The following is a 14974-nucleotide window of genomic DNA, read 5'->3' on the forward strand; positions in this document are numbered from 1 at the left end:
CACGACCAGTGGTAGGGTCACGGGAAGTGGATGGGAATGTTAGTCCGATACTTGAGTGATAGAGACCGCCCAATCGACTGCATCTCCGACAAAGTATCACATGAGTTTTGAGGGGTTAGTAGATGGGTATGAGGTCAGGATTCACGAGTGGCAGTGATGTGACCATGAGCATTTTGTTTATCGGTTGAAATTTTTAAATCTTAGGCAGCCGGCTGCGGAAAGATAAACTAGTGATGATTTAGAAAGTTTTTTTAATCGAACGCGTGCCAGCCGAGCAGTAGTGCTATGGGCTGGACTTATCAGTATATTTTTACTGTTTTTACAATTTAGGTAACGCGAGCAAATTTCAAAAATAGTAAATAAATGACGCTTTACTCTTCATAAAATCGATAGTTTGATGAATTAATACTAAAACTGCCAGTTGGAATAAATTTTTACGATCATTTACGACGAAAATTATCGCAAAAAACAGGACTGCGCGTTCCCAGAGGCACTGCACTTATGATGACATTATTGAATTATAATAACCAATCACCCCATGCACACAAACAGCGACACAAAAGAAATGAAAATAAGCATGCAAAAACAAGACAGCGCGTTCTCGTGGTCAGCGCACTTATTTTAAAGTTATAGCAGTTTTAGTGAAAAAAGTTGTTTTTTTGCCAATTTCGTAATTCTCCGGTTTTTGCGCGCGGCGCGTCACAAAACACGGATTTTATTTTCAAAAAATCATATCTCGGAATCCTGTTAATGAACTCCTCCCATTTTTTAGTATGTTATGTAAAAATGTCCGGGGAATCCAATAAAAATATTTCCAGACATAGGCTCTTTGGTCCAGACACCGTCAAAACGGCATTTTAAAGTTTCATACGCCCTTTTCATAAGTTAGGCTAGATTTTTGAAACTTCTTACTATTTTTCTTTGAAAGGCCGACTTATCACCTTTCATTTGCGTATAAGACAATTGAAATCGGTTGAAATGGCGAGGAGTTATGATTTTTCGAAAAAAGTGGTTTTTGCGAAAATCGACGAAAATGGCCATATTTCAGACCACCCTAACACGGCGTAGGTCACCCTAATGGCCAAACAAAAAAATACGGGTCTAATTATTTCGGCCAGGGAACCCCCAGAAAAATTTTGAGCCCGATCCGAGCACTTTTGTTTTTTTCCATGCTGTTTTCGTGGGGAATTGCTGTATATATATATATATATACAGCAGTTCCATATGAAAGTTAAAGAAAAAAATTAAAGTGCTTCGATTTGGCTCAAAATTTTTCTGGGGGTTCCTTGGCCAAAATAATTAGACCCGTATTTTTTTGTTTGGCCATTAGGGTGTCCTACGCCGTGTTAGGGTGGTCTGAAATATGGCCATTTTCGTCGATTTTCACAAAAACCACTTTTTTCAACCGATTTTAGCTGTCTAGGGTGCAAATGAAAGATGATAAGTTGGACTTCCAAGAAAAAATAATGTGGAGTTTCAAAAATCTAGCCTAACATTTGAAAAAGTCTAATGAAAACATCAAATGCCGTTTTGACGGTGTTTGGACCAAAGAGCCTATATCTGAAAATATTTTTAACGGATTCCTCGGACAATTTTACTTAACATATCAAAAATTGGACGAGGTTCATTAACAGGATTCAGAGATATGATTTTTTGAAAATAAAATCCGGGTTTTTCGACGCGCCGCGCGCGAAAACGGGAGATTGACGAAATCGGCAAAAAATCAACTTTTTTCACTAAAACTGCGATAACTCGAAAATTTCAGCGATGACCTATAAATGTTAGGGTACCAAAAGTTGCGTATTTCAATTTTCGTCTGAAATTCGTTATGCGGATTATTATCCGAACCGTAGATGATGAATTACATTATGATCAGATACAAAAAAAAAAAAAAGGAAAACTCCAAACCAAATGTGCGCTTCCCTAACGCGGACGTGAACGTCAAGTTATTCGCAATTCGCAATTTTCAGTGTAAGAACGGGCCTTGACCGATCTTATGCACTAGGTTCCCGACGAACACGCACTGCCCTTACACCTACATCTCACCCTTGCTCTGAGTCAGTACGAGCAGCACGCTAGAACACGCTTTGAGTGTTCGTGCCAGGCATGCACACCTTCTTTTCCGGTTACGCATTTTAACTCGGCCGGGGGTGGTACATTACGTAGGGTTTGATGTAAGTATAAGCGCCTAACCATTTATAGTGTGCCTAACAGCTTTCACTAAGGCAAAAACTGTTATATTTTTAGTTTGAATTCAAAAACTAATTGTTATTTACTGTGTATTGTTTTCTCCTGAAATCTTCCCTATTGTTGAGTCTGTTTATCTGTTGCTATTTCTTTTGTCGCGGTGTTTTGTTACAATATTTTGGTCCTAAGCATTTTAGAAAAGTTTTTCGAAAGTACAATAGTAATATTTGTGTCATTCCATAAATTGAGTAAGGGCTCGAACCTCATTTGCTTAAGAAAAAGGTGAAATTTCAAAACAATGGACAGTGAAGGAACTATACTATGTAAAGAATCAATAGTAAAAGAAAAATATTAGAAATTGGAAATTATTCAAATAGATAAATAAAGAAAAGGCACATGATTAACAAAATTTATACCAAATTAAGGGAAAGCAGATAGTTTGTTACAGCAGCATCAATTGGTAAAATAGAGTGGAAAAGCGTTGAGAAATAAGAGAATCAAATAAGTGAAATCGAAATCAAATGGAGGATAGTAAACAGAAGCCGTTTTAGAAAATTAGTGAAACAAAATAAACAGAAGACAACTGTTAGCTGAAATGGAAAGAAGATAAACCCCGTTCTGCGATGCTCAGGTACATCCACAGCAGTTGACTCAACATACTGCGAATCAAAACAATACCGTCTACAATCACAAATTACTTCCCTTTCCCACATTGACGCGCCCCTTTCTTTTAGCCGTCTCCACTCTGACCCTCGCTGGTCAAAGGTTTACGAGTCGTTTCCACAGGCCACCAGCTAGGAACCAGAAAAGGAAGTAATTTGTGATTGTAGACGGTATTGTTTTAATTCGCAGCATGTTGAGTCAACTGCTGTGGATGTACCTGAACGTCGCAGAACGGGGTTTCTCTCCTTTCCATTTCCAGCTACCATCTATCTCCTGTTTTTATTTTGCTCTACTGATTCCTAGTTTTTCACTGATTCTTCTTTTTAATATCCATCATTTGATATTGATTTTACTAACATTTGATTCTCTTATCAAATTTACCACTCCAATACTTCTAACTTACGTGAAATTGTGCGAGGATTCCGAATATGACAAAATTGAGACCAAAAAATGCCGCTATGGCGGCCTACAGGACAAAAACTAACGTTGTAAAATGTTTGTTGTAGCAAAATCGAAAAACTATGAGAAAAACTACGATTGGCCAAAAAGTTAATACCGTAGGCTTATAGTCCATGAAATTACCTATCTTTTGACCTATGGAAGTATGGGTGTTGGAGGCTGATGCAAAAAGATATTAAGGTTTTAAAAAAATCCATTTTTGACAGTAATTTGCAAAAGCTAAGAGAAAAAGTCAAACCAATCCTGGATGTCTATGGCACATTTTGAAGTGCTTCAAAAGACCATTCGAATGCATCTAAGAGTTGGATCTAAGTTGGAATTGATGAAGTTTTACGAAAATGCGAGCAATTTTAAGATTTGTTTGTGTTTTTGGACCTCAAACTTCGAAGCCCGTTTTACCCCACTTCCCTTTGTCGTAGAGGGCTCATATTTGGCATGAGTTCATCTCATGTATAGACAAACAAACGCTGAAAATTTCATCCAAATCGGAGCACCTCGAGACGACCTGTTACCAGTGTTGCAAATGAGTGATAAAAAAGCTATCAATAGATTATCTCTGCACCAAAAATATCCGAGAGTATAGCGGCCGTCACTGTAGCTTGTGAGATCTCTTCTTGTGTCTCGTGATTCCCAGCGATGTCATTCTCTCTCTATCACTCCTCCCCTTTTCCTCGACTATGCGCTCTCACCACTGAGTCTCTCAATCTCTCCGAAAACTGCAATGAGAGAACGCGAGATGGCGATTAGGAGCCGACCACGCATGACGTCCTATTAAACTGCGTTTGCGAAATTGGTTTTGTGGCGGCTTTTGTGGTTAAACGCTGTTGCGGTAGCATGATCGTGGAAGCGGGAATGAGAGAGAAAAGGAAAATGTCAATCGCGAGTGGGTAAACACGAAAACGTGTTCGGCTATGTTCGGCGCTGAGAGTTTCAATGAAGAGAGAAGAGCAGTTGTATTTGAGGCATGAATGTTCAGGCGAGATAATTGTAGTTGCTGAGAGCTGATACTTTGATATTTTAACAACCCTGCCTGTTACACATTGGTGAAAAACTCGCTCTTAAATAAAATTATTACTACACTTAACTCGTTTCTTGATATATCCGGCTTTGAATATGTAATTTCTTTTGAGTTTTGAGTAATGTTTCTTTAACCTTATTTATTTTTAATTTTATAGTGGATATATTCAATTTGCATTTGAACTTTAGATGGGATTTACCCGTAGATTTTTTTTTCTAAATTTATACATTCTTGGCGAAAAATAAAAAGATCTGAACATTTCAAAATTTATGCTCCCTCATTCAAAATTCAAATTTCAACAAATCGAAACTTTTTTATATATTTTAAAAGTTTTTTAAATCAATTTTTTTAATATCTTATTTTTTTCGAATTTCTAAAATTGTAATTAAAAAAAACGAAATTTCTAAATTCAGAATTTTAAAAATGTGAAATTCAAAACTCAAAAAAGTAAAAAATCAAAAATTCAATTTTTTAAGAAAAATTTAAAATAATCAAAATAAAAAAATCTTAATAAAAAAACTAAATAAAAAAATCAAAATAAAAAATCAAAATATCAAAACAAAAACATTTTAAATTTAAAACAATTTTTAAAACAAAAAAATCGGAAATCAAAGCAATCTCAAATAAAATTTAAATTCTTAAATTCTTAAATTCTTAAATTCTTAAATTCTTAAATTCTTAAATTCTTAAATTCTTAAATTCTTAAATTCTTAAATTCTTAAATTCTTAAATTCTTAAATTCTTAAATTCTTAAATTCTTAAATTCTTAAATTCTTAAATTTTAAATTCTTAAATTCTTAAATTCTTAAATTTAAATTCTTAAATTCTTAAATTTTAAATTTAAATTCTTAAATTCTTAAATTCTTAAATTCTTAAATTCTTAAATTCTTAAATTTAAATTTAAATCTTAAATTCTTAAATTCTTAAATTCTTAAATTCTTAAATTCTTAAATTTTAAATTTTAAATTCTTAAATTCTTAAATTCTTAAATTCTTAAATTCTTAAATTCTTAAATTCTTAAATTCTTAAATTCTTTAATTCTTTAATTCTTTAATTCTTTAATTCTTTAATTCTTTAATTCTTTAATTCTTTAATTCTTTAATTCTTTAATTCTTAATTTTAATTCTTTAATTCTTTAATTCTTTAATTCTTTAATTCTTTAATTCTTTAATTCTTTAATTCTTTAATTCTTTAATTCTTTAATTCTTTAATTCTTTAATTCTTTAATTCTTTAATTCTTTAATTCTTTAATTCTTTAATTCTTTAATTCTTTAATTCTTTAATTCTTTAATTTTTTAATTCTTTAATTCTTTAATTCTTAAATTCTTAAATTCTTTAATTCTTTAATTCTTTAGTTCTTTAATTATTTAATTCTTTAATTCTTAAATTCTTAAATTCTTAAATTCTTAAATTCTTAAATTCTTAAATTCTTAAATTCTTAAATTCTTAAATTCTTAAATTCTTAAATTCTTAAATTCTTAAATTCTTAAATTCTTAAATTCTTAAATTCTTAAATTCTTAAATTCTTAAATTCTTAAATTCGTAAATTCTTAAATTTTAAATTCTTAAATTTAAATTCTTAAATTCTTAAATTTAAATTCTTAAATTCTTAAATTTTAAATTCTTAAATTTAAATTCTTAAATTCTTAAATCTTAAATTCTTAAATTTTAAATTCTTAAATTTAAATTCTTAAATTTTAAATTCTTAAATTCTTAAATTCTTAAATTCTTAAATTCTTAAATTTTAAATTCTTAAATTCTTAAATTCTTAAATTCTTAAATTCTTAAATTCTTAAATTCTTAAATTCTTTAATTCTTTAATTCTTTAATTCTTTAATTCTTTAATTCTTTAATTCTTTAATTCTTTAATTCTTTAATTCTTTAATTCTTTAATTCTTTAATTCTTTAATTCTTTAATTCTTTAATTCTTTAATTCTTTAATTCTTTAATTCTTTAATTCTTTAATTCTTTAATTCTTTAATTCTTTAATTCTTTAATTCTTTAATTCTTTAATTCTTTAATTTTTTAATTCTTTAATTCTTTAATTCTTAAATTCTTTAATTCTTTAATTCTTTAATTCTTTAATTCTTTAATTCTTTAATTATTTAATTCTTAAATTCTTAAATTCTTAAATTCTTAAATTCTTAAATTCTTAAATTCTTAAATTCTTAAATTCTTAAATTCTTAAATTCTTAAATTCTTAAATTCTTAAATTCTTAAATTCTTAAATTTAAATTCTTAAATTCTTAAATTCTTAAATTCTTAAATTCTTAAATTTTAAATTTTAAATTCTTAAATTCTTAAATTTTAAATTCTTAAATTTAAATTCTTAAATTCTTAAATTCTTAAATTCTTAAATTCTTAAATTCTTAAATTCTTAAATTCTTAAATTCTTAAATTCTTAAATTCTTAAATTCTTAAATTCTTAAATTCTTAAATTCTTAAATTCTTAAATTCTTAAATTCTTAAAGTCTTGAATTCTTAGTTTTTCAGAAGAAATTTTTTCAAATATTGGAAATGCAATTTGTTTCGGAATGAAATTTTAGTGAGGAATTTGGAATACAATCGGTATTAAAATTCATAGATTTTGAATTTTTAGAATTTCGAAATCTAAAATGTAATTTTATTAAAATTTTACATGTTGTTTTTTGAGCTAATATTTTTAGATTTAAATTTCATTTATTAGATTTTAAAATTTTGTTTATATTTTTTTCTATTTAGTTTACATTGGTCAAAATTATTTTAGTGTCCCTCTGACCTGCAAAAAAAAATTTTGTGACACTTTTCTTGACGTCTCTTGAGGTATTTTTAAATGGATTTTTTGCTTTCATTCGTTTCATTCCCAGGAAGGTGCTGTGTCCTATCCCTCGCCTAGACCAGACCAAAATCCATGATAAAGCTGTCAGACCAAGACTGTCAGACCAAAGAGCAAAAAGTAAACAATCTTGGTCGTCGACGTAGGTGCATACAAAACAAGAAAAGAAAATATGAAAAAGAATTTTATTTTTCTCTTTCAATAACTGGTTTTGGGCTGCAAAATTGAATGTACGTCAGAAAATGATTAAACAGTGCGGCGTCCTGTTCACCGACAGTTACATAAGCAGTTAAAAGCCTTATTCTTCCACTTTAATTTTTGATCACGTTTTCGGTTTACACCTGAAAAACCTTGAAATTATTTATGCGGATTTGTGATTCCTCTCGTTCCATCATTCCCTTGTTCATTCCTTCAAATATAAAACGAGTTTCATTTTTTTTATAAAATACTTTCGGTAGGGGAACAGCATCTAATTCCAGCGTGCCTCTAATGTTGACAGGTCAGAACTTTGACATTCAATTAAAGCTAATTAAAAGCGTTTTCAACTGAATTCGAGTGATAAATAGCTTAATAAGAAGTGAGCAAGCAAGTTTTTATCAAAAGTTTTGCAAAATTAGTTGTTTAAATAGTGAAAATCAGCAAATTGGATGGAGTTAGGAGCGAGTGCTTAACCTGCCAAACATACGAGAATTTCCCCTATTAGTTTTTTTTATATAACATTTCTTGAATGTTGGTCGCGATTTTTTTATATGGCGTGGATTGAGGTCGACGCGGATTTGGCGCGGATTTTTTTTTCGACTTTCCCGTAACAACCCTGACAATATATTCTCTTTTACTGTCTATTGTTATCAATCTTTACCCTTTTCTTCTAACAAGTGAGGTTTGAGCCCTTACTCAATCTAACACAAATATTACTATTGTACTTTTGGTAAACTTAATAACATGCTTAGGGACAAAAATTGTAACAAAACACCGCGACAAAAGAAATAGCAACATACAAACACGACTCAACACTAGGAAAGATTTCAGGAGAAAACAATAACACAGTAAAATAACAACTAGGCCCGTTCTTACACTGAAAATTGCGAATTGCGAATGACATTTTAGAGACAATTATTCATTTGCTATCATTCCTTGGGTAAGAAATGCCTAATATTTGAGGTTCTGGAAAGGGGGATTTGAACCTCGCTTTGCTTCTTTTGATCGATTTTTTTAACTTGATTTTCAGGACAAACGTAACGGCGAGATCGCCATGCGGATCACGAGCGCTGCCAAAATTCTGCTCAGCAAGGAGGGCCCCGAGAACATCAAGTGTGTCTGCCAGTGCTTAAAGGTAGGAAATTGTCCTAAATTGGTACACTTTGCCCTACATGACTTGTTTTTTCCGTAGCTCTGCGGCTTCGAGCTGGAACGGGACCGCCGGGAAGACCTGACGAGCATCCTGGCGCAGCTGGGCCGGCTGGAGGGTTCGATCGACAACTCGACGGGACGCTTCGTCCGCTCGGTACTGGAACTGCAGCAAAAGTCGTGGGGCCGCAGCGAGGAAGTTGGTGAGTTTGAGACGTGGACGTGGGAATCGTTCAGACAAGGTGTAACATTTTTGTTGGTCTTTGTAGTGCCCCAAGCCAACCAATCCCTGTCGGATTCCGCCTGTGACGAGTTCAACGATAGCCCGGTATTTTACGGTCCGGACGGTTCGATTATGACGGAGGAGGAGAACGAGTTCCTGGACATGGCCGCCCCGGTGACGTTCGAGGAGTTTGAGTAAGATCGAGTTTGAATTCGTTGCAGATTTGATCATTAACCGAATTTTCGTTACAGCGACGACGAAGACCCGGATGAGCTGGTGGACGACGAGAACATGGACATGGAAATCAAGATGGCATTTAAGGACTTTGTGGCCCACACCAAGAACAGGCAGCAGCCGCCCTACTAGTAGGCGCTGGAGGTGGCCATTGCCGCTGCTCGTACCGCCACCGTCGTCGCCGGTTCCAGGAGCAACTCTTGGATCGGCAACCGGCGGATCCGTCTCTAGGTGGCGCGCAGCGGCAGCAGCAGCAGCTAACCGCAAGCAAACAAGCAAAAAAAAAAAATCTACATTCAGATCGATATCCTATTTTTAGCTATTTAGTTTTAAGGTTAAAAGTATCGCAAAACGCAAAAGAAAAATAAGCAGATTGTGAAATTTTCAAAACCGCCGACCCAGCGTCGAAACTTCCCCTCCCACAACCGACAGTTACACGAGCACACAGACAAACACACTCACACTTACACACTAAACTAACAGAATATTTGATCAAAGCCGCCCCCAAACAGAGAGAGAGAAAGTTCAAAAGCATTCAGGCATGCCCACAATTCCGCACTTCCACGCCCAATTTATTGTGTTTATTTTTGATTATTTAAAGAACAAAAAAAAGGAAGAATTGATGTAATTTTGTCATTGTGAGAATTAAATTATACATTGAAAACAAACGCACCACCATCCGTTCTACTTTAAAAAAATCCAGCCAGCCAAACCGTACTGTGAGCAGCTAAAATCCTAGTTTCAAAATCCCAGTTTCGCCGTTCAAAATTGTTCCAAAGAGATTTACGCATTTTTGCTTAGTCACGAGAAAAAAAGAAAAAGTACTGCCGCCGCCATTTGTTGAAAGATTTCGTGTGACGATTGCTTTAAAAACTAACTGAAAGAATGAAACAAAAAACTATTCGGAACTAACGAAACTAGTAGGTGCTGTTTGCTAGTTGTTGAGGCCATTGAACCGGTGAACGAATTGAGAATTATCGAATGAAGAAACAAAAAAAAAAAAACAAGAACGAGTAGCAACAAAAGGAAAGCTGGATTTACAAAACACTACCTACACAAATACAAATCACACAACACACAGACAGACACACGCAGCAGCAGCAGAAAAAAAACAAAACAAAAATATAAACCGATGTGGATTTTACCATACCTAGAAGAGAGCTCAGCAAAGCGAAACAACAAAAAAAATATTAAAAGTGAGAAATTATGAAAGTAAACGAAAAACATGTTGCAATGTTCACACAATGAAGAAATTGATGAAAACATACAAACAAACAAAAAACAATAAATACGTTTATCAATGATGCAAAAAGCGATGATGTTTAACTGGGTTTCCGATGACAGTCCAATAAACCGATAACAAAAATGGTACGTAATTTCTAGAGTTTTATTTGAAAAGGTCCTACAAACTAAGGTAATCTCATAGCCTGTAGAGCACATTAAAAAACTTTAGATTTGGGTTTACAGCCCAACCCCGCCTCTAGTCTAACGTCGTTCGAAAAAATCGAGTTGATTAAATCAAGCTTGCAAGACAATCAACGAGAACACCGAAGCAAAATGCTTAAACTGCGGTGGCAACCATTCGACGAAGGATCGAAGCTGCTCAAAACGAGCCGAATCAGTGAAAGTTCAACAGCATGCACGAATGTGGATTATTCCCGCTTTGGCGTCACCAGGAGCGTAGGGTGGCCACTCAAGTCGGGAATTTGCCAAAATCCATAAAAAATCGGGAAAAATTTAAGTTTTTTTTGTGAAAATTTCGGGAATTCCAAGCATTTCAAAATTATTTCCCAACTTCTTAATTTTGTCATATTTTAAAAATGAAGGTTCGAGTAAATTACATTTTTTGTTTCTACATTTTCAAAATTGTAGAACTGTTCTCTACATTCAAAAAATAATGATAGTTTCTTTTTACCCAAATGTGTTTCCAATGCAAAAATTACAAATGAGTTTAAACAAATAAAAATATTTAAATAGTGAATAATAACACGAAAAGCAAAACAGTCTTCAAAACGACAACTTGAAATGTAAAAGAACTGCAAGAAATGTAAAAGAAAGCATTTTTTCTAGAAATGAAGCGTCCAGTCAATAACTGTTGACCTGCTTTAAAGATCTATTTTTTTTCAATTTTGGCTATAATTTTAACCACCTTAAATTCAAATCCAAATGAAAAAAAAAATTGTTTTGTTTATCCCAAACTAAGGGAACAGCCTCACTTTGACGTTCAATTACAGCTCATAAAAAGCGTTATCAACAGAAATCGAGTGATAAATAGCTCAATAGGAAGTGAGCAAGGAAGTTTCTAACAACAGTTTTACAACATAAGTTCAGCTGATAAGATGGAGTTAGGAGCGAGTGCTTAACCTGCCAAACATACGAGAGTTCTAAAAGTTGTGATTAATACTTTTATGTAGACAATTTTTAAGACAGTAAAAAAGTTTAAACATTGAATTTAGGAGCCATGGTTTCAATATTTGAATTAAAAAAGTGTTTAAAAATGCATTTTACACCTGCCCAGTTGTTTTGCAATCATTAGTTTCCAAAATACCTAAGTATTGACGAAAATTTATTTTTTTTTTGCAAAAAAAAAGTTTTTGCGGTGCTGTGCATTGGAATTTCATAAAAATCCAAAATACTTTAAATCCAGCCCAAACATGCTTAATATGATTATAAATGCAGAAAAATGCGTTTTAGATTGTTTTAAGTTGATTGAAGTTGAAGTTGAAAAACAATTTTTTTGCCCCTGATTTTTCGGACCAATTTTGAAGGGGGCGACATAAACTTTGAAAAATATTTGCAACGGCCTTATAAAAGTTTCAAACTTTTTTAAAAATAAAATTTAAAAAAAAATATTCAAAACTTCTAGATTTTTTAAATTTTAGATGATTTGGAATTTAATTTTTTTTAGGAGTTTAAAATATTTAAAAACTTTAAAAATTTCTAAAATAATCATATTTAGCTTGTTTGGGCTGGATTAAAAGTATTTTGATTTTTTTTATAAAATTCCAATGTACAGCACCGCAAAAACTTTTTTTTGCAAAAAAAAAAAATCGTCAATACTTAGGTATTTTGGAAACTAATGATAGCAAAACAACTGGGCAGGTGTAAAATGCATTTTTAAACACTTTGTTCATTTAAATGTTGAAACCATGGCTCGTAAATTCAATGTTTAAACTTTTTTATTTTTTTTTTTGCCTCCCCCCTTGACTTTGGTCAGAGTCGAGGGACATAAACTTCAAAAAATATATGCAACGGCCTAATTAAAAAAAATGTTTCCAATTTTTTGAAATTTCAAGAATTTAAAAAAATTGAAGGCCTTTAAAAATTTCAAAAACGTAAAAAAAATAATTTTGAGTGTAAAGTTTTTTGTTAATTATTATTTTTTGTTTACCGAAATATTTTTTTTAATTTTTTTGAATGTTGTATTTTTTAATTAGTTTGATTTTTGAAACAAGTTTTTTTTTAATTTTCAGAGTAGTTTAATTGTTTTTTTTAACTTTTTTCAATAAATTGATTTTTTTCTAACAAATATCGAGATTTTCTCAATTGTCAGAACTCAAAATCAGGCCAACTTTTCTGAAGATATCAAGTCGATCAGAACATCACTTTTGAAAACACAGAATTGCATAACGGTTTGTATGGAAAAACTAAGACATATTAAAAATTGCGGCTTTTGGTATAGGGAATGTTTGGACGAGGTTTCATCCAAATGAGACATTTTAGAAAAGTAAATTTTTGAAGACGTAGAGGAAATCTACCCATTTTAAGCCTAATAAGCGGTCGTGTTTGAATGATGCTGGATAATCTGGAGTGTTCCTTGAAATTTACTAAAACCAAGTACACCAACGAGTAGAGCAACTTTTGTGAACATTTCTGTTTATTTTCACTTTTATTAAAAGTTATACCATTCCTTTTTTAAGCGAACACTCACGAAAAGTCGCATTTATAGAGAATACAAGCCTAACCCGGCAAACTTCGTCCTGCCCTTTTTTGGTTTTCTGACGTTTCTTGTTTATTTGCTAATTCAGCCTCCTGTGATCCTGTGAATTTGAGTTTACGTAACTTTTCCCACACAATCCGCAGATTTTCCTGAATCGGTTCCAGAGTGGCCAAAGTTGTAACTTTTTGGCGTAAGAACCTTCCTTGGGCTCATACGAACCCAACGCAACAAAAAGCCCCTCGATCCGACGCTCCATATTGAACTGATTCGCGTTCGAACAAAACCGTAATTTTTTTATATATATAGATTTCCTGGCATCACTGGCTCACTCCAACGTCGCTGCTGGTGGTGTTGGTGGCCACCCTTTGTTCTCGCTCGGGTTTCTTCAGATTCTTCGATTGGAATGGGTCGTCAAAATTCAAACGTCAAAAGACTTGCCGCGTTTTTTTTTTTTTTTTGATGGCGCTTGCTAATTATTTACATGTTTCGGGATTATTTTTCAAGTGAGTGACTAACTAAAGTGCAAAAGAACATGTTAGCGCAAGTGAAAAGATATTGATGGAAACTTTTGTTAAGCAGTTTTGATCTCATCTTGCGTGTGGATGTGTGTGCCACCAAAATGATGAGAAATGGTCTCGCAAAATACAAATTATGATCAAAAGTGCATTGAATTTGATCTTTTTGGCCAGTAAATGGCATAAATTTGCGTGCTTACTTAAGACGGTGCTGTTGCTGGTAAGTTTATAGCTTAAATAGTATTTATGAAGCTTTAATCGAGGATCAAACTCTTCATATGACGGAGATAGGTTTTTGAATAGAAAGGGTATATTTCCCCTATATCATTAAGGTGAAGCCGTTGATCATTTTCGGAGATAGTTGATCATCACTCTAAAATATTCTGTACAAAATTCAATTTAACGATTTTCTGCACCAAAATGAATCAGCATGTGCCGGTTGTTGCCTTCTTGAAGCCATTGAAGGAATTTTTGATCTAAATCAAATGTGTCTCAAAATTTATACAATATTGTGGAACAATCATTGACGTCCTAGTTGGCAATCATTGATTAACGACGATTTCCATAACTTCGCAAGGAATGGGAAAATCGTTATCAAAAAGAATCAGCATGTGTAGAGCACTATTCTAAACAACTCGTAGAAGAAATTTTGTCAAAATATTGATAGCGACGCAAAATTTATATCATTGAACGAAAAATCATAGCAATGATGGAAGTCTTCACGTGCATCATTAACCCTCTACAACCTAACCCCGCCTCTAGACGGGCTTCAATCTAAAAAATCGCCAAAAATCCATTTTCCAACCGATTTTTGATCTTTAAAAAGCATTGGAAAGAAGAACTCTTAAAATTTTAGAAAATTTCAGGGTTGGGAGTTTAACTTGTGTTATGTGTAAGGCTACCAACTGTACGGATTTTTTCCTTACCATACGGATTTTCGGTCCTCTTCGCGGATTTTTAACAGGCCGGAATTTATGTAGGGAATTTTACGCATAATACGGATTTCTACGGAATTTTAACAACTTTTTAATCATTGAATTGATTTGGTCGAAGGTTTTGTAGTTTGAAATTTTTGGTTTCTGTGAGTTTGATTTAAAAAGGGAGAGTTTTCCGGGGTTTCCTCAATTCAAACTTGATTATCAATAATTCTAGAGTTTTTGAACTATTGAACTATAGTCTTCCAAACTGCCCACCTTTTGCCAAAAACGAGATGTTAGCACTAGGTGATAGAGGATGTTCCAACGCATCTTCTGGAACTTGAATTTCACTGAAATAGTGTTTAGACTTGGCTGCCGATGCGAAAAACCAAACGGCTAATATGCCACTCTTATGGGAAATTGCCTTGACGTAGATTTTGTGACAAACACTAAAACGCGTTTTTCTCGGAATACTTGATTTGGCATAATAGCCGAATTATCAATTATGGGCAGCAAAGGACCTCTTAAAAAAACTCTAGAATTTTTCTTTTAGAAATTCCTTACTAAATATATTTATCCCTTTCCAAAGGCATTCTAAAACTAGTGAAAACATTTTACGAATTAACAAATCTAGAGTTTTTTTTAAATCCTATAAA

The 14974-nt window shown here is 32.7% G+C and overlaps 1 protein-coding gene across 4 annotated transcripts in view; it reads left to right on the plus strand.

Annotated features, from left to right (window-relative positions):
• LOC6046757 overlaps window positions 1-10134 on the plus strand; it is a 44559-nt gene extending 34425 nt beyond the window's left edge. For all 4 annotated transcript variants that reach the window (XM_038253144.1, XM_038253140.1, XM_038253142.1 and 1 more), the window contains exons 7-10: window positions 8371-8475; window positions 8533-8692; window positions 8759-8906; window positions 8964-10134. In XM_038253144.1, the coding sequence (XP_038109072.1) occupies window positions 8371-8475; window positions 8533-8692; window positions 8759-8906; window positions 8964-9078 (528 nt within the window). In that variant the 3' untranslated portion in view covers window positions 9079-10134. The remainder of the gene's footprint in view (window positions 1-8370; window positions 8476-8532; window positions 8693-8758; window positions 8907-8963) is intronic.
• The last annotated feature ends 4840 nt before the right edge of the window (window positions 10135-14974 follow it).

The sequence above is a fragment of the Culex quinquefasciatus genome, chromosome 2 (genome assembly GCF_015732765.1).
Source record: "Culex quinquefasciatus strain JHB chromosome 2, VPISU_Cqui_1.0_pri_paternal, whole genome shotgun sequence".
Lineage (NCBI taxonomy): Eukaryota > Metazoa > Arthropoda > Insecta > Diptera > Culicidae > Culex > Culex quinquefasciatus.